Source organism: Lepus europaeus, chromosome 3 (genome assembly GCF_033115175.1).
Source record: "Lepus europaeus isolate LE1 chromosome 3, mLepTim1.pri, whole genome shotgun sequence".
NCBI classification, from domain to species: domain Eukaryota; kingdom Metazoa; phylum Chordata; class Mammalia; order Lagomorpha; family Leporidae; genus Lepus; species Lepus europaeus.
The window spans coordinates 30,940,830-30,958,860 of record NC_084829.1 but is presented as its reverse complement, the minus strand read 5'-3'; the positions used below and the strand labels follow the sequence as shown (position 1 = coordinate 30,958,860).

Below are 18,031 nucleotides of genomic sequence, written 5' to 3'. Positions count from 1 at the left end.
AAGCTTTAGGAGGCCCAGTACTCTGGTCCCTGACCACAGAGTGGAGCACCTCCTCGCTGAGAACTCCGCTTGGACACAGACAAGGGACAACGCTCTCCCTTGCCTGTCTGCGGGGGAGGCGCAGGACACAGGCAGAGCCACTGTGTTAGTGAGGAAGAGGCCTGGAAACCATGAAGACCGGGGGCGCCGACTAGCAGCAATCTCCACGCAGGGACAGGGTGGCAGCGATGCCTTTTATTTCCTGCCCTGCAGAGGGCGATCTCCGGGTCCCGAGAGACAAGCGGCTGCAGGCGCCCTGTCCCGAGCTGCGCGAGAGCACAGGCCTCTGGGAGCCAGCTGTGAGCTCTACGAGCTGCCAGCATCACAGAGTCAGCACGGGACCCCCAAGGGGAGGACAGCAGCACTCGAGCCCAGGCGCGGCTGCGCTGGAGCTTTAAGGCGGCCCAGAGGCAGGTTTCTGAGCGCTGAGTCTCGAGACGCCAGGCCAGGCGAGCGAGGCTGCTGGAGCCCCACTGCAGGAGTCAGCTCTGTGCGGAGGGACTCACGGACGAGGCCAGCGCAGCTGCCTGCAGAGATGTCCACCAGGCAAGTCTTTCAGGGAGAACGGACGCGATCCAAGTGGTATCCTGGTGACCCGAGGCCACACTCCACCTGCAGGTGCCCGACTGGTCGCTGGGTGAGCTGCGGCCCAGAGGTGGGTGATGACGAGGGCTTCCGGGCCATGTCCGCTGGTCTCTTGGGACGCTGCGGGCCGGAAGCTCACTCTCGCGGCCTGCTGACCATGACTTCACCCAGGGCCTCCAACACCTCCCGTTTGTAGTCCTCGAAGTCACCGTCAATCTGGCTAACGCTCTGCTCCTCCACCACCCATAGCTGGCAGTTGGTTTCCGTGATGAGGCGAGCGTCATGGCTGACGACGATCACAGCTTTGGAGAAAGAAGAGCTGAGTGAGCACAAGGAAGGCGGCGGCCCCAGCTGAAGGTCCCCAGGGAGAGGCCGGGCCGGGGTGCGTTAGGCTGACTCACCACCCTGGTACTCGTTGATGGCCTCGCCCAGAGCATCGATGGACTCTATGTCCAAGTTATTGGTAGGCTCATCCTACAGAGACGAAGAAGCCCATGAGAGTGCACAGGCACTCCCACCTCCCACCACAAGCCACCTGTCCCTCGCCCACAGCCCAGCGCACTCACCAAGATGAGGACGTCAGGCTCCCGACAGGCCAGCTCTGCAAACACCACTCTGGCTTTCTGCCCCCCTGCGGCAGAGAGGAGGCGGCCCATTGCACCTGCAGCCTGACACTGCATGACCAGGCTGAGACTCCCTGGCCTCCCCCGGCCCCCAGCACGGTACCAGAGAGCTTGCAGATCTGGATGGTGTGGGCGTGGCTCTCGAGGCCAAAGCGGCCCAGGCACTTGCGGGCATCCTGGTAGGGCAGGTTGAAGCTGCGCTGCAGGTACTCAGTGGGCGTCTCCTCCATGTGCAGCTGCTCTGCATACTGCTGGTTGAAGAAGCCAATTTTCTGCCCAAGAGAGAGGGAGGTGGTCATGAGTGATGCTGCTCTGTCAGACTTTTACCCCCTGCCTCCCAAAGCCCACCTACCAGCCGGTGGTTCTTTCTCATTTCCCCGCGGGTCTGCAAGGAGAAAGAAAGTGGTGAGACAAGGCAAAGGGCTACAGCCCCGAATCCCAACTTTTCAGAAGGGCAAACAAATGGCAGAACTGAATACCGAGCTACTCCTAACAAAGGCACACGCGGGAAACCTGCAGAGCGAGGGCCAGCTAGGCTCGTGAGTGGCACATTTTAGGGTTCCGCCTCGGGGGCCGTTAAGAGAGTTTCACTGGGGGGGTGTGTGTCTAATTGACATCCTCCTAAAGATCGCGCTCTGTGGGCCTCAGTAAGAGGCCCCTCGGTACCCTGGAGGGAGGAGTGGCTGCAGCCTTTCTGTGGTCCGACAAGGCAATACGGCACAGGTCCTACAAGCGACTCCAAACGTCTCGCACGAGGCATGGTAGGAGCCCGTGTCACGGCGCAGCACGTGGCGCACAGCAGCTTGTGATGCCAGCACCCCTATCAGAGCACTGGTTTGAGTCCTGGCTGCTCCACTTCCAATCCACCTCCCTGCTGTTGCATCTGGGAAGACAGTGGATGACGGCCCAAGTGCTTGGGTCCCTGCCACTCATGAGAGACCAGGACGGAGGTCCTGGTCTGGTTTCGGTTCTGGCTATTTGGGGACTGATCCAGCAGATGGAAGATCTCTGTCTCTTCCTCTGTCACCATGCCTTTCAAAGAAGTAAATAAACAAATCTTTTTTTTTTTTTATAAAGTCATTCTAGATCTTTATAAGGTACAAGTAAGCATGTGACTATTAGCATGGAAATATGCTTAATAGCTATGACCCGAAGAAGGCAGACTAGAAAACAATTCACATGATAGCCTGTTCTCTTAGAAAATGTACCCCAAGTTTACAAAGGAAAGGAGAATTATCCAATATAACGTTTACTGGCTTCTCTAGTTTTCTCTCTTGGGTTATACAATTTCTAGCCTATTTTCTTCAAATATGTATTTATTTGAAAAGCAGTTACAGAGAGAGAGAGACACAGAAAGATCATCCATCCACTGGTTCACTCCCCAAATGGATGCACTGTAAGTACAAGAGCCAGGAGCCAGTACTTGAAGCCAGGAGCCAGGAGCTTCTTCGGGTGTCCCACATGGGTGCAGGGGCCCAAGGACTTGGGCCATCCTCTGCTGCTTTCCCAGGCACATTAGTAGGAGAGAAAGTGAAGTAGCTGGGACTCGAACCAGCGCCCATATAGGATGCCAGCACTGCGGATGGTGGCTTAACCTGCTATACCACAGCACTGACCCTGGGTTATGTAATGTCTATACACATTCTTGTATAACCAAAACATGGTGAGTAGGGGACTGCTCAGGGGTGTCTGCTCGAGACATCTGCCTCCCACCTCAGAGTGCCTAGTTTGAGTCCTGGCTCTTCCGCTGCTCATTCAGCTTCCTGCCACTGTGCACTGGGAGGCAACAGGTGATGACTCTTGTACTCAGGTCCCTGGCAACCTACATGGGAAACCTGGACACAGTTCCAGCTCCTGGCTCCCACCTGGCTCTGCCCAGCTGCTGTGGCATTTGGGGGGTGAACCAGTGGATGAGAGAGCTTTATCTCTTTGCATATCAAATAAAATTTAAAACTTAATTAAAAAAAAAAAAAGTGGCAGCAGCCCCGGAGTATGGCACTGAGTCCAAGCCCAGTCCTACCTCTGTTCCTAGAAGATCTACACTCTTCTCGTCTACAGCCCCGCACAGAGAGCTACGCTGAGTTCTGGATCTGACCCTGCACCGCCAGGCGGACGCCCTGATCTTAGCGTCTGGGGAACAAGCTGGTCTTCCACTTCCCTCACTCTCCTGCCCGGGCTGCGAGACTCACCGGCGTCAGCTTGCCAGTCAGCAGCAGGAGCAGTGTGCTCTTCCCCACGCCGTTAGGGCCCACGATGCAGACTGCAAGCAGACAGACAGGCGGTCAGACAAAGAGGACCCCAGAAACCCTGCTGGCTCCCGCCCCACACACCGAGCCAGCCCACATCATCAACTCACTCCTCGAGTCCATGTCGATGCCAAAATCCAGATTCTTAAACAGTGGTTTCTGCCCCTCGTAGCCAAATGTCACACCTGAAAGCCAGGAAAAGCAGCAACTCACAGCCCGGCCCCTCGAGGTGCCGGCCTCGGGGCAGGAGCTGCGGTGCACGCGCTTCCACCCGTCCACGCCGGGGTCATGGTCAGACTCACCGTGCAGACCCAGCACGGGCGGGCTGAGGGGCGGCGGGTTCGGGAAAGTGAAGCGCACGGTGTACTCCTTGGGGCGCTTCAGGAGCTCGGGGGCCTCCTGGGACTCCTCGTCTTGGTTTTTCCGCCGGCATTTCTGCTGCTTTCGAGTCAGGGCTTCTTTCGTTTGTTTTTCCTGGAGGGGTGGAAGGAAGGGACAAGTCTGCATGCTGCACGGCGGTCCCTGCGGTGAGTCCCGGCCCCTCGTTCTCCACAGTGAGGGGAGGGTGGCCCAGGCAGCCCAGTGCGCACCGCCTGCTTGGTGGACTTGCCGCCCGCCTTCAGCTCCTTCAGCTTCTTCTCCTGCTTCTCATACTGCTTCAGCAGCTCCTTCTGCTTCTGCTGGTACATCTTCTTGAAGGTCACTGGGCAGGAAAGGGGGACAGGCATGACGGCCACACTCCCCCTGGCAGATGATGACCAGGGACCGGTGACATGGGCCAGGGCAGCGTGTCTCCACGCCGGGCCCACGTCCGAGCCCGTGCCTGGGCTCCGCCCCTCACCGACGACCCCACTTACTGTAATTGCCCCTGTAGTAGTGCAGCCGCTGCGCGTCCAGATGGATGATGTCTGTGCAGACGTCATCCAGGAAGCCCTGGTCGTGGGAGACAATCAGCAGCGTCTTCCGCCAGCCCTGGAGGTAGCTGTGTTTTGGAGAAGGACGACATGAGCGACAAGTAGGGGAAGCAGACAGGAGGCAGTGGAGGGAGAAAAACAGGGCTGGGCTGAGAGGTGGGAGAGCTACAGGGGCGCGTGCACGAGTGGCCATCACCAGGGACAACGCACTTATTGAGCCAGATGACGGCGTTGAGGTCCAGGTGGTTGGTGGGCTCATCCAGCATCAGCAGCGTGGGCTCCATGAACAGTGCCCTGGGGGGGGGGGGGCAGCAGAGCGTAGGGTTGGGGGGACGAAGGTCCTTGCTCACGGAACCCAGAGAAGCCCCTGTGAGGTGGAGCCTGGGAACCTGAACACCCTTTCCCAAGCTCCCTCGGAGTTCTGATGCAGGAGATGCTGAGAACACACCCCGGGTAGGGTGAGAAATGGAGAAGACGCCCAGTTCTTACAATGCAGGCAGGGAAGGAAGGAAACGGCCCTGGTGGTCTGGGGTCTGGAATGGTGAATGCGAGGGGGATGTCCCACCTGGCCAAGGAGACACGCATACGCCAGCCCCCCGAGAACTTCTGGGTGGGCCGATTCTGCATTTCAGGGTCAAAGCCCAGACCGGCCAGAATCCGTCTTGCTTTGGCCTCCGCGGCCGCTGCCCCGGTGGCCCGCAATTCCTCGTACACCTGGGGTGGCAGAGGACAGGACACATGCCGCAGGGCCCCGGCACTCCCGAGGCTCAGCCCAGGCGCCCTGCGCCACTGCCTCTACCTTCTCCAGCATCTCGGCGGCTGTGTCGTCCCCTTGCTCCAGCCGTCCCTGCAGCCGGCGCTCCTCTTCCAGCAGCTTCAGTCGCTTGGTGTCGGCTCGAAGAACAGCCTGCACAGCTGGAGTCTCATCCGCGACCACCTCTGCAGCAGGGTAACGGCCAGGTCACCCCACGGGCCCAAGGACCTACTCCCTGGCCCCTTCAGCTCCGTTCTTGCTGCCCTCACCTTGCCCAGCTCTCTGCACTTACTCCAGATAGAACACGCTCACGTGCCTCATTCACTCAACCCTCCTTTTAAAAAAATGTTAGTAACTTTTTTGAGAGGCTGGGTGGGGGGCAGTGAGTTCTCATCCACGGGGTCACTCCCCAAGGCCCACAATGACCCCACCAGACTCAGGCTGGGCACTGAAGCTGAGAATGGGAAATCAACTCCAATTCCTATGAGTGCCAGGAGCCTGATTACCTGAGCCATCACCATTGTCTTCCAAGGTCTGCACTAACCAGAAGCTGCAGTGAGGAGACAGAGCCAGGCTCACAGCCAGGCGCTCCGATGTGGGGCATCTGCTCCTCCCTTCCTCCCGGGAGCATTCGCTCCCAGCCCCCAGGCTCCCCACACACCCCTTCCCACCCCACTACCACGGCTTCTTCTACCCCAATGCCCCCAGCCTCACCCTGCTCACACAGCAGCACGTCGATGTTGGGAGGGATGCTCAGGGCACGGTTGGCAATGTGCTTGAGGAGTGTGGTCTTGCCCTTGCTGGGGAGTGACAGCCATTAGGACCAGGCAGCCACATCTCTTCTTTCCACTCCAGCCCCGTCCCCTTCTGCACCCCCAGCCCCCTCCTCTCCTCACCCGTTGGGGCCCACCAGCCCGTAGCGGCGGCCGGCTACAATGTACAGGTCCGCGTTGACAAACAATTCCTTGCCGTGGGCAGAGATGCTGAACTTTTCTAGCTGTGGCCATCAGGGAGGGTGGGCACGAGGAAGGGACGAGCAGGTGAGAATTCTCCCAGTAGGGCCAGTGCAGCAGCCTTCTCCCCACGTGGAAACCTGACAAACCAAAGCCTCCCACAGAACCGCCCGCTCCCCAGGGCTGGCCCTCCCTGGGCACCACGGCCTCCCAGGCTGGACTGCTCTGCCTCGCTCACGGCGGCAGACACAGCTTTCTTCCCCAGCACTAACGCATCCACGGTGGCCCTCCTTGCCACAGCCACTCAGGAAGGACGAGGGAACCAGCTCTCCCAGCTGAGCAGGGGAGGCGGCCCTCGGGCCTCACCTTGATGTCAGACGCGTTCTCTAACATGGCCTGTCGGGAGGACACCTCCGCCTGGGACACGGAGAAGTCGTTTTCAGCAGCGTTCGCTGCTTTCAGAGAAGCCACCTGGCGCTCATACTCCATCTGAGAAGGAAGCAGAACGGGCGTGAGGCCCATGCCCCTGGGGGCCTGAGCCGAGGCTCACGCGGCACAGCTCTTCCCCTGCTGTCCGTGAGCAGCCCCGGAGCTCTCCTTCCTTCACGGTTTGAGTTCAGCATGACAGGTCAAAGCCCCCAGCTCCGGCCACTCACACCTGCGCTTTACCTGCTTCTTCAGCTTTTTCTTCTCCTTTTTGCTGAGGTGAGCATAGGGATCATCTGCCTTAGGCTCCCCCTCCTCCTCCTCCTCCTCCTCCCCTTCGTCCTCTGAACCCTATGAGAACCAGAGGTGGTAACGAGAATTGAGAGGCCTTTGCAGACTCAGATTTCACACCCCTCCCCCAGTTCCGCAGCCAGCTCTTTCCCGGTCCACCCAGACTCCTGGGCTATTTATCTTGGGATCCTCCGCCCTCTCACACGCGGCCCTCCGTCAATCTCTGCCAGTGGGAATGGTGGCACAGGCGCTGCGAGCACACACGCACACAAAGCCACAGCACAGACTCCTACGGGCCTGTGGGTACAGCACCCAAGACAACAGAACTGTGGGCGGAGTACAGGAGCTTCCTCTGTGGCTGATGAGGTTGCGTGGCTGACACGTTTACATGCCAAGAGGCAGTCAGGCAGCCCTAATACACAACGCCCAGGAGCCAGGCAGGATCAGAGAACGAGGAAGTGCTGACAGTAAGGGGGCACGGAGGGCACCAGCCTCCCCTTGCTCACAAAGATGAGACAAGCTCAGCGAGACAAGCTCCGACCAAGGACATGGAAAGGCACACTCAAGGTCACATGGCCAATAAATGCAAAGCAGAACCCAGACCACCTGAGACTAACTCTGGAGCCCTTTCTTTGCTGGACCAGGCACTGCAAACCATAGCCGCTGGCCCAAATCGGACCTGGTGCCTGTTTCTATGTGCCCTGAGTTTAAAAGGTTTTTACATTTTATAAGAGTTTTTAAAACAAACAAAAAAGACAAGAACGATGACGATGACACAGCAGACTGTGTATGGCCTGCAAAGCCAAGAATATTACTATGTAGCCCTGTACAGAAAGTCTGCCGGGGCAGTGTTGTGGTGCAGCAAGTTAAGCAACTGCTTGGGATGCCTGCATCTCATATCACAGCGCCTGGGATCCAGTCCTGCTGCTGGTCCAGCTTCCAATTAATGCACCTGGGAGGCAGCAGAACACAGCCACCTCTGTGGGATACCCTAATGGAGTCACTGGCCCCTGGCTTTGGCCTGGCCCAGTGTTGGCTGTTGCAACCATTTGGACAGAGAACCAGTAGATGGAAGGTTGCTTACTCTGTCACTCTACTTTTCAAATCAATCAATCAATCTTTAAAATTTGATTTGTTGTTACTGCATGGTAACCAACTTTCACCTAAGAGCCATAGAATCCAAGTTCCCTCTGCTCCCAACACCAAAATACACACCCGCTCTGTTTTCTTGGCCCTCTCCTTCCCTTGTTTGGGAGGCTCCTTTTCTTTCGTTACTTCTTCTTCTTCTTCCTCTTCATTGTTCAGAGCAACAAACTTATTCTGAGGCTAAGAGGGAAAACACAGGTCTGAGAAAATGCTCTAATTCCTGAGAACTGGTGCCACCTCCTACCAGTTCCTCTCACCTTAGCTTTGCCTTTTGACCTTTCTTCCTTTCCTTTTTTGCCTTTGAGACCTGGCCGTTGTTCTTCAGACACAACCTGGAAGACACACACCGTCAGAGAGGACTAAGAAGTATCAACGAAGGTAAGGGACGACGAAGCCAGCACGCACGATGCGGGCACAACAGCCAATCCCGACAAGAGGCAACGGTGCAGGTTTGGAGAAGGTACTCTAGGAAGGAGGAAGCAGCAGCAACATGGACATGGGCAAACTGAACGCCAGCAAGCAATCAGACCGATCTGAGTGATACACGGAGCAGTTCCAAGTGAAGAGCAGGTTTTAGATTTCGAGTTTAAAGCAGAACAGGGGTGAGGAACGTCCTGCAAAATCTGGTCTGGCCCTGCCAATGCAACTGCAGGCAGGACTCAAAATGCACTACATCTACAGGAGGCTAATTTATTTTTTTTTATTTGACAGGTAGAGTTATAGACAGTGAGAGAGAGACAGAGAGAAAGGTCTTCCTTTCGTTAGTTCACCCCCCAAATGGCAGCTACGGCCGGAACTGGGCTGATCCAAAGCCAGGAGCCAGGTGCTTCTTCCTGGTCTCCCATGCATCCTCCACTGCCTTCCCGGGCCACAGCAGAGAGCTGGACTGGAAGAGGAGCAGCTGGGACTAGAACCAGCACTGATATGGGATGCCAGTGCCGCAGGCGGAGGATTAACCAAGTGAGCCACAGTGCTGGCCGTGGAGGCTTTTTTTTTTTTTTTTTTGACAGGCAGAGTGGATAGTGAGAGGGAGAGAGAGAGACAGAGAGAGAGAGAGACAGAGAGAAAGGGCTTCCTTTTGCCGTTGGTTCACCCTCCAATGGCCGCCACGGCTGGCATGCTGCGGCCGGTGCACTGCGCTGATCCGAAGGCAGGAGCCAGGTGCTTCTCCTGGTCTCCCATGGGGTGCAGGGCCCAAGGACTTGGGCCATCCTCCACTGCCTTCCCGGGCCACAGCAGAGAGCTGGCCTGGAAGAGGGCAACCGGGACAGAATCCGGCGCCCCGACTGGGACTAGAACTTGGAGTGCCGGCGCCGCAGGAGGAAGATTAGCCTACTGAGCTGCGGCACCGGCCATGGAGGCTAATTTTTAAGTTAATGATTTTGTACAGCCTGTGAATGGTACTCCAAATATCTCAATGATCCTGGCCAGTGGAAAGGTTCCCCACCTGTGCAAGAGAATCACTGCAGGTGTGAGTGACGGTCGTGTTCTGAAAGATGACAGCAGAAGACAGACAGACCGACAAGAGCTCATTTAAAAACAGTGAATTTCCACACCATGGCCAGCAGGTGAACAGAGAAGGAGTGACAGGCAGAGTCACCACTTTCACCTTATTGATCTGATTCTTCTCTGGCTTGGCAGGCTTAGGAGGGCGTTTTTCTTCCTCCTCCTCTTCCTCACTCTGATCTTGAATCAGGGCTGCAAAAACATTCCCACCCTGGAAAATGAAAAGGCCAGAGAAGTCAGTGGGGAGGGAGGGGAGGCTGCACGTGGGGTCTCCGTCTACCACGCAGACAGCTCACCTTGTTCTTCTTCCCTCCTCGGGGTGCTGGGGCAGGCGCTGAAACGACAAGGGGAGAAGATGAGACAGGACCCAGACCTATGCCGTCCGGCTGTGCCTCCGACCCCTCCCCAAGGCGGTGCCTGCGGTGTCCTCTGCGGCTGGGGCTCGGCGTGCCCGCTCACCCTCGTCCTCCTCGTCGCTGGCCGGCACCGACAGCTTCTTGAGGCGCTCCAGGAGCTCCTTCTCCTCCCCATCATCATCGACATCCTTCTTCCGCCGGCCTTTCCGGGTGTCGCGCTTCTTTTTCTGCTGCTGAAAGCAAAAGGCAGTGAGAGAACAGAGCCCGGCCACTGCTGCGGGCCTGACCACAGAGCTCCCCGTCAGCTAAGAGAGCCAATGTGGCCTGCGGAGGGGCGCTGGATCCAGGGTTCGGGACTCCAAGCCACCTGTACCTGCTGTTGCTGCTGCTGCTGCTGCTGCTGCTGCTCCTTCTCTCGCTCCCTGAGCACTTTCTCTTCCTCCCCAGCCTGTTTATCTTCTACTGCCAGTTCTTCAAAGAACTATAAAGAGTTAAGAGATGGGTAAGCATGGCTCCAAGACCAACCAAGCCCTCTCCGCCCCACACAGGCCCAGTGGGCCTACATCTCACCCGCATCCTGCTTCGTCTCTTGACAAGATCTGCTCGTCCCCCAGGACCCTCCCCCCACTCACTTCTCATCCTCAGCCTTTACTTTCTCACCGTCTTTTTGGTCTTCTTGTCCTTCTTCCCTTTCTTCACCACTTTGTCTGGAAGGTTAAGCAGATATTATGAATGCTCATCAGCAAATCCAGAGCAGTGTCCTCTCCGCTACAGGGCTCCCAGGATTCTCCCCCCCATTTCATTCTGTTCCCAGCTCAACTATCGCTCCCTAGACATTGTCACTATCCCAACTCCTGAAGAATCGTCCTGCGCTCCAATCATTCACCTGATACAGCTTCCATGCGTCACACCCTGTGCCAGTGTAGGGGACACAGAAGCAGACATTGGGTTTCCCTGAAGCATGCAGGCTTTGCAAGAGGGATTTGTAAACAGAGTAATTACAGAAGGGAAGGTAAAAGCTACTTGTTGTGGGGACATGCTGACCCCACCTTTGAGGCTGGCCTTCCTGTGGAAACAACACTCTAGCTAACACCCGAAGTGTGAGAAGTTCTGGGCACACTGCGGGGTTCTAGTGCCGTGCACAGCTCCAAGTGTGAGATGCAAACGCATGGAGACGCAGGGGAAGGTTTGGTGTGGCTGAGACTCAGACTGAGGGGTGCAAGAGGGCCAGGGGAGACTGCAGTCAGGTGAGGAATGGGGACCTCACTGCAGGGTCATTCTCACACCGCGGGCCCCACTCTGACTTCAAAATGGAGCAAGGGTGGGAGGGGAAGAGTATAGCAGATCTGTGAGGAGGCAACGCAGTAACCCAGGAGGCCGACAGCAGCAGTGGCCAGGTGAGGGACGGAAGGAAGATCCACAGGGTGGGGACAGAGGACAAGTAAGACTGTACACTCAGACACATCTCCAGGTTTTCAGTTGGCAAAACTGAGCGAGTTAAATAGTGGAAGAAAAGGTCCTTTCTCCCACCCCCATTGGGAAAGGGTAGGAAGACAACATTATGAATTGTTTGGGATATGTTGTGAGAGGAACCTGCAGGCCATGGTGTCATCTGGTAAATAAATGAACCCTACTCACTGTCCTACGACCATCCCTGAGCAACCCACGCATCGTCAAGGCCCACCAAATGACATGGTATTTGCATCAAACAGTGCACACACACACACACATCCCATCTTTTAAGTAATCTCTACAGGCCCTGTAACACTGACACAATGTGATACACATAACTGTTACACTGTATTGTTTAGGAAACAACAATAACAAAATGTCCCCACACTAGCAAGACACATGCAATTCTTTTCTGTGAATATTTTCAAACAGTGGTTGGTTGAATCTACAGTCAGTGAGGATTGGCTGTGTTTGCTGTGTCAGTCTTTCGTCCCAGAAAGTGAACCGAGACTATTTGTGCTTAAGTCAGTAAAAGTGTACTTACTGACTGGACAAACTCCAGCTCCTCCCTTCTGTCCACCCTTGTTTCCCTATGGGTGGGGACCGTGTCTATCTCCCTTCCACTATCACATTAGAAGGCAGCCAAGCAGCCTCATGATTTGTTTTCATGCCCAGGCCTAGCCACTATCCCTTCCTTATCAAACCATCTCCTTCAACCACTGCTGTTCAATTTTATCCAAAAGCATTCCTGTAGTCATTTAAGTTTTTTCTGAAAATGATTGGTGGCTTCCTGCTCTTTACTACATGAAGTATAAGTATTCCGAAATCAGAATCCCATCATAGTAGTTTATCAGCAAAGGTTTATTGAGCATCTATCTACTTCGCTGAAAACCCTGAGATAATCCCTGTAATTCAGGGCTTCACAGACCTTAGGGCCCCATCCTATCTTTTCTGCTTCCCACTCACACCTGCATCTAAGACCCTGGCTTGTCTGTGCTCCTGGATGAAATGCCGGGCATACTTGTATCTATCTCTGCTCGATCGTGTCCTCCATCAAGAACACATTTCAAAATCTGACCCTAGTACCAGGTGACCAACATGATGGAATTAGAAAATGTACAAGATTAATAATTAGGGCTGGCGCTGCGGCTTAGCAGGTTAAGCCACTGCCTGCCACACCAGCATCCCACATGGGCAGCGGTTGGAGTCTTGGCTGCTCACTTCCAATCCAGCTTCCTGATAATGTACCTGGGAAAACAGTGGAAGACAGCCCAAGTCCTTGGACCCCTGCACCCATATGGGAGCCCTGGAAGAAGCTCCTGGCTTCAGAACAGCTCAGTTCTGGCTGCTGCAGCCATTTGAGCAGTGAACCAACAGATTAAAAGACCTTTCTGTCTCGCCCTCTCTCTGTAACTCTTTCAAATAAATAATTTTTTAAAAATATTTTATTTATTTGAAAGAGTTACGGGGTGGGGTGGGGGGGAGAGATGTCTTCCTTCTGTTGGTTCACTCCCCAAATGGCTGCAATAGCCAGAACTGAGCTGATCCGAAGCCAGGAGCTTCTTCTGGGGCTCCCATGTGGGTGCAGGGGCCCAAGGATGTGGGCCATCCTCTGCTGCTTTCCCAGGCACATTAGCAGGGAACTAGATTGGAAGCAGAGCAGCTGAGACTCAAACCAGCGCCCATATGGAATGCTGGTGCTGCAGGTTGGGGCTTTAACCTGCTGCGCCACAGTGCGGGCCCCATAAATAAATCTTCAAAGGAAAAAAAAAAAAGATTAGAGGCTGGCGCTGTGGTGTAGCAGGCTAAGCCCCTGCCTATAGTGCCTGCAGCCCATATAGGCACTGGTTCAAGTCCTGGCTGTGCCACTTCGAATCTAGCTCCCAGCTATTGGCCTGGTAAAGCAGTGGAAGATAACCCAAGTACTTATACCCCGTATGGGAGACTCAGAAGAAGCTCCTGGCTCCGCATCAGCCCAGCTCCAGCTGTTGCAGCCATTTGGAGAATGAACCAGTGGATGGAAAACCTTTCTGTCTCTCCTCTGACTATAACATTACCTCTCAAACAAATAAATAAAAATCTTTACTAATGGCAGATGTGCTGTGGCACAGGCAGTTAAGCCACAGCTTTGGATGTCCGTATTCCACATCAGAGTGCTCTTCCGAGTCCCAGCTACCCCTCTGACCCAGCCTCCTGATAATGCAGCTGGGAAACCCCCATGAAGTTCCCGGCTCTTGGCTTAGGCCTTGCCCAGCCCTGGATGCTACGGGTATTTGCTGTACAAAACAGTAGCTGAAAGATACCTCTCTCTCATGCTCTGCCTTTCAAGCATATGAAAATAAACATTTTTAAAAAGAGTTAATGGGGGCCGGCGCTGTGGCATAGCAGGTAAAGCCGCCGCCTGCAATGCTGGCATCCAAAATGGGTGGTGGTCCAAGTCCTGGATGCTCCTCTTCTGATCCAGCTCTCTGCTATGGCCTGGGAAAGCAGTAGAAGATGGCTCAAGTCCTTGAACCCTGCCAATCACATGGGAGACTGGGAAGAAGCTCCTGGCTTTGGATCAGCGCAGCTCCAGCCATTGTGGCCAATTGGGAAGTGAACCAGTGGATGAAAGACCTCTCTCCCTCTCTCTCTCTGCCTGTGCCTCTATGTAACTCTGCCTTTCAAATAAAATAAATAAATCTTAAAAAAAAAAAATACTTTCCTTAACCTGCCACACATTCCCCAATCATGTTCTCCACCCTATCTTCAGTCTCAAAAGGGCGGTTCATTGGTTCTACCGCCTCATCTCCTGTTTGGCTGTGGTTGTTTTAAATTTTGTTCATTTATTTGGGAGTGGGATGGAGACAGCATTCTCCCATCCTACTCTCCAAATGACTGCTTCAGCCCAGGAACTGAATCTTCCATGTGGGTGGCAGGAATTCAATTATGTGGCCCTCACAACAGCCTCCCAGGGCCCACATCAGCAGGGAGCAGCGAGCAGGAGCCAGAGCTGGATATTGACCCAGGCATTCCAACGTGGGGCACAGGGACCATAACCACTTGGTGAAAAGCTGGCCCACCGTCCCTTTGTGAACATACTGCAATCTGATGTGGGTATCATCTGATGGAAACTACTTTTCTCTAAGTTATAATTAACCTGTTAGGTGGTCAATCCCAGAATTTTTGTTTTAATAAAGATTTATCTATTCTTTGAAAGGCAAAGATACAGAGAACGGGAGACAGGGAGAGAGAAGGATGTCTCATTGGTTCACTCCCTAAATAGCTAGGGCAGGGCCAAGCTGAAGCCAGAAACATGGAACTCCATCCAGGTCTCCCACGTGGTTGGCAGGGGCCCAAGCACTTGGGCCGTTATCTGCTGTCTTGCCAGGTACATGAACGGTGAACTGGATTGGAAGTGGAGCAGCTGGGACAAGAACTGGTGCCCATAAGGGATACCAGCATCACAGGCAGTGGCTTTACCCACTCCACCACAGCCCTGGGCCCCTTCTGTTTCTTAACTTCTGGGATCCTGCATGTTCCTGGTTTGCCTCCAGTTTCCCTAGCTGCTAACCTTTCTCAGTCTCATCTTCCTCAGCCTTCTTCCCTTAAAAAAACTGGTTCTTCACTGCTCCTGCCACCCACGTGGCGGTCCTCTGTTCACTGTATTGGCACTCTGTAGAGAAGTCTTCTGTGTGTAACGCCGCAACGAGGCTCTCCCGTGTCTTCATTTCTAGTCTCTCTCCACAGCCAACAATCTCCCTGCCATCTCTTCTTAGAAACGTCCAACTCAGCATTCAAAATGACCTTATCTCTTCCCACCCTCCACCCTCCAACCCATGGTTGTTTCAATTGATGGTCTGCTACGCACTGAGTTTTTTTTTTTTTTTCCCCCCACAGGCAGAGTGGATAGTGAGAGAGAGACAGAGAGAAAGGTCTTCCTTTTGCCGTTGGTTCACCCTCCAATGGCCGCCGCGGCTGGCGCACTGCGGCCAGCGCACCGCGCTGATCCGAAGCCAGGAGCCAGGTGCTTCTCCTGGTCTCCCATGTGGATGCAGGGCCCAAGCACTTGGGCCATCCTCCACTGCACTCCCGGGCCACAGCAGAGAGCTGGCCTGGAAGAGGGGCAACCGGGACAGAATCCGGCGCCCCAACCGGGACTAGAACCCGGTGTGCCGGCACCGCAAAGCGGAGGATTAGCCTGTTGAGCCAAGGCGCCAGCCTCACTGAGTTTCTTTTTAAAGAGGGGTTTATTTTTATCTATTTATTTGATAGGCACAGTTACAGGGAGAGAGATCTTCCATCTACTGGTTCACTCCCCAAATGGCTGACAACAGCCAAAGCTGGGCCAGACTGAAGCCAGGAGTCTCTTTTGGGTCTCCCAAGTGGGTGAAGAGGCCCCAGCACTTGGACCATCTTCTGCTGCTTTCCCAGGTGCATTAGCGAGGAGCTGGACTGGAAGTAGAGCACTGGAGACTTGAACTAGCGCCCATATGGGATACTGGTGCCATAGGTAGCAGCATTATCTGCTACACCTCAATGCCAGCCCCATACCTAATGGGTTCTACAGTGTCAACCTTAATGCTTCTCCCTTTATATAATCAGTCCTGGGCTCTAGTCCATGCCATTTCCTTAGTAACTCTTCTCTTACCATTTCTCTCCTGGAGCCCCCTACATGGCCTCCGTGCATCCACCCCAATCAATTCAAGGTCCATTCTCTACTGTTCAATGTTACTGAGGGAACTGACCACACCATCCCTTACGCATTTCTGTGGATCCTTCCTCTTCATGTTTTTAGGACTAAACCCCTTGGAATAATAGCACTTCAAGCCTTTCCTTACTTCTGCTCATCTTTCCAACGCCATCACACTGGTCATCAGGCCCCAGCGGGAACCAGCCAGGCTCGTGTACACAAACTTCTAGCCTGGAGGACTCTTCCCAGGTGCTGTCTCACAGCAATCCTTCAAGAGTGAACGTGAAGAAACACTGCCTGTCCGGGAGGCTTTGCTGACAGCCCTAGCTTGCCCGTCTGAGGGGGCGCTCCTCTTCTTGCACAGGCAGCGCCTTCCCAAGCACATCCACCACCCCTGTCCATCAGAGTCTGGGTAATGCTCCCTCGCCCCCACCAGCCTGAGCGCCCCTTGAGGGAAAGGCTTACCTTTTCTCTCTGCATCCCCAGTGCCTCAGCACAGCACTTGGTGCACGGTAGACATCCAAAAAATGCTTGTAAAATTAGTCACCTTTGTATTCGCTGTAGCTATTCGGATTCATTTACCTCCGCTGTCAAGTGCCTTCAAGCCTGGGAGGCCGCCTGCACTTTTTTTTTTCCTTCCCCTCCCAAAAGCACAGCCTAAGCCAAAACAGGCCCTCCTGGCTTCCTCCTGGCCCCGTCCCCAGCTGTTGCCGGCAATGTGCAGGGTGAACCAGTGGATGGGAGGTTCCTCACTGTCTACCTTTTAAATGAAATTTACGAAACAGAAAAACCAACAGGCGCCCAACAAACACCAGCTGCTCTGCAGGTGAATCTCTACCCCCAGGCTAACATCCCAAACCGAAATCCCTGCTGCAGCTGAGTCGGATGAGGCTCAGAAGCAAGCGGAGCGCCCGTGGGAGGGAGCGAGACCAGCTCAAGCACCGGCGGCGAGACAGCGTGGCTGGACGGACGGAGGCCCACAGGAGAAGAAAGCAGGGCTTTCTCATTCCCCCACTTCCCTCGTCTCTAACCCAGTCCCCTACAGTCCGTGCGCGGCACCTCACAATCTCTGCCGTCGCCCAGACTCCTAACCCAGCGCTGCAGGCCCCACCGCACACATGCGCAGTAAGCCCCGCACGGCCGGCCACCCTCGCGCCCCGGGCCCCTCTTCCCAGGACACGCGCATTCTGTCTGTCCCGCTTCTTAAACTCTCCTTTTCTTCTGGCCCCCCAGGCTCACCTGCGGGGCTCGTGCTCTCTCCGTCCCCGATCCACTCGGGTTCCGGCGGCTGCTGCTTGGGCCCCTTCGGCATCGCGGTGGCAGTTACGGGTGCTCCGGCGGCGTCCGGCCTATTTCCGCTTCCGGCGGCATGGAGTGGGCGGGCTCTCCTCTCCGAGGAGGCCGCCCCGCCCCCGGCGGCCCACGTGCGCGCCGCCCCGCCTACCCGGGGGCGTGACCGTGGCTTGTCGGGGCGTGGCCTTCAGCGACGCGGCGGGCCGGCTCCTGCTCCCGTCGCGTCAGTGTTGGGTTTATGACACCCCGGTCAGCCTGACCTGGTGACCTTGCTACACCGGCTAGCATGGAGATGTTGGAATATATATGTATATTATATATTAAGTGCCTGGTACGTGCTACGAACCCCTTACGTAAGTTGTGCCCGCTAAAGCTGCCCGGCCTTGAGATGTGTTATAGAATCCCGAAGTGAACAATTGCAAATGCGGAACTCCAGCCCAGCGAGTAGAAATCTCGGCGCAGTGCCACTTGGATATACTGTTTTCTCCTTTCTTAAAAGTGGACAGAGAGAAAGGTCTCCCTTTGCCGTTGGTTCACCCTCCAATGGCCGCCGCGGCCGGCTCATCGCGCTGATCCGAAGCCAGGAGCCAGGTGCTTATCCTGGTCTCTCAGGGGTGCAGGGCCCAAGTAGTTGGGCCATCCTCCACTGCACTCCCGGGCCATAGCAGAGAGCTGGCCTGGAAGAGGGAAAAAAATTTTGACAACAGCTTCCTGAAGTATAATTGACAATACAGTGCAAAGTGTCCACTTTGAGAGATTTTGACAGGCATACATC

At 55.1% G+C, this 18,031-nt stretch overlaps 1 protein-coding gene across 4 annotated transcripts; it reads right to left on the bottom strand.

Annotated features, from left to right (window-relative positions):
* Positions 1-219: 219 nt before the first annotated feature.
* ABCF1 (ATP binding cassette subfamily F member 1) lies at positions 220-17,324 on the bottom strand. Of its 4 annotated transcripts, none has more exons than XM_062185668.1 (25): positions 17,203-17,324; positions 10,500-10,546; positions 10,207-10,320; positions 9,943-10,069; positions 9,780-9,817; positions 9,587-9,694; positions 8,235-8,309; positions 8,047-8,157; positions 6,784-6,891; positions 6,481-6,603; positions 6,058-6,158; positions 5,876-5,961; positions 5,207-5,346; positions 4,973-5,121; positions 4,618-4,701; positions 4,351-4,475; positions 4,084-4,196; positions 3,796-3,967; positions 3,604-3,678; positions 3,437-3,507; positions 1,600-1,632; positions 1,351-1,519; positions 1,191-1,255; positions 1,026-1,098; positions 220-926 (listed from the first exon to the last, which is right to left on the bottom strand). In XM_062185668.1, exons 1-25 carry the CDS (start codon positions 17,273-17,275, stop codon positions 760-762), a joined length of 2,547 nt encoding a protein of 848 aa, XP_062041652.1. In that variant the 5' UTR covers positions 17,276-17,324; the 3' UTR covers positions 220-759. The 4 variants fall into 4 exon arrangements, with proteins under 4 accessions (XP_062041652.1, XP_062041655.1, XP_062041657.1 ...); XM_062185671.1 differs by having other exon boundaries at positions 9,943-10,072; positions 10,213-10,320; XM_062185673.1 differs by having other exon boundaries at positions 10,213-10,320.
* Between the last annotated feature and the right edge of the window lie 707 nt (positions 17,325-18,031).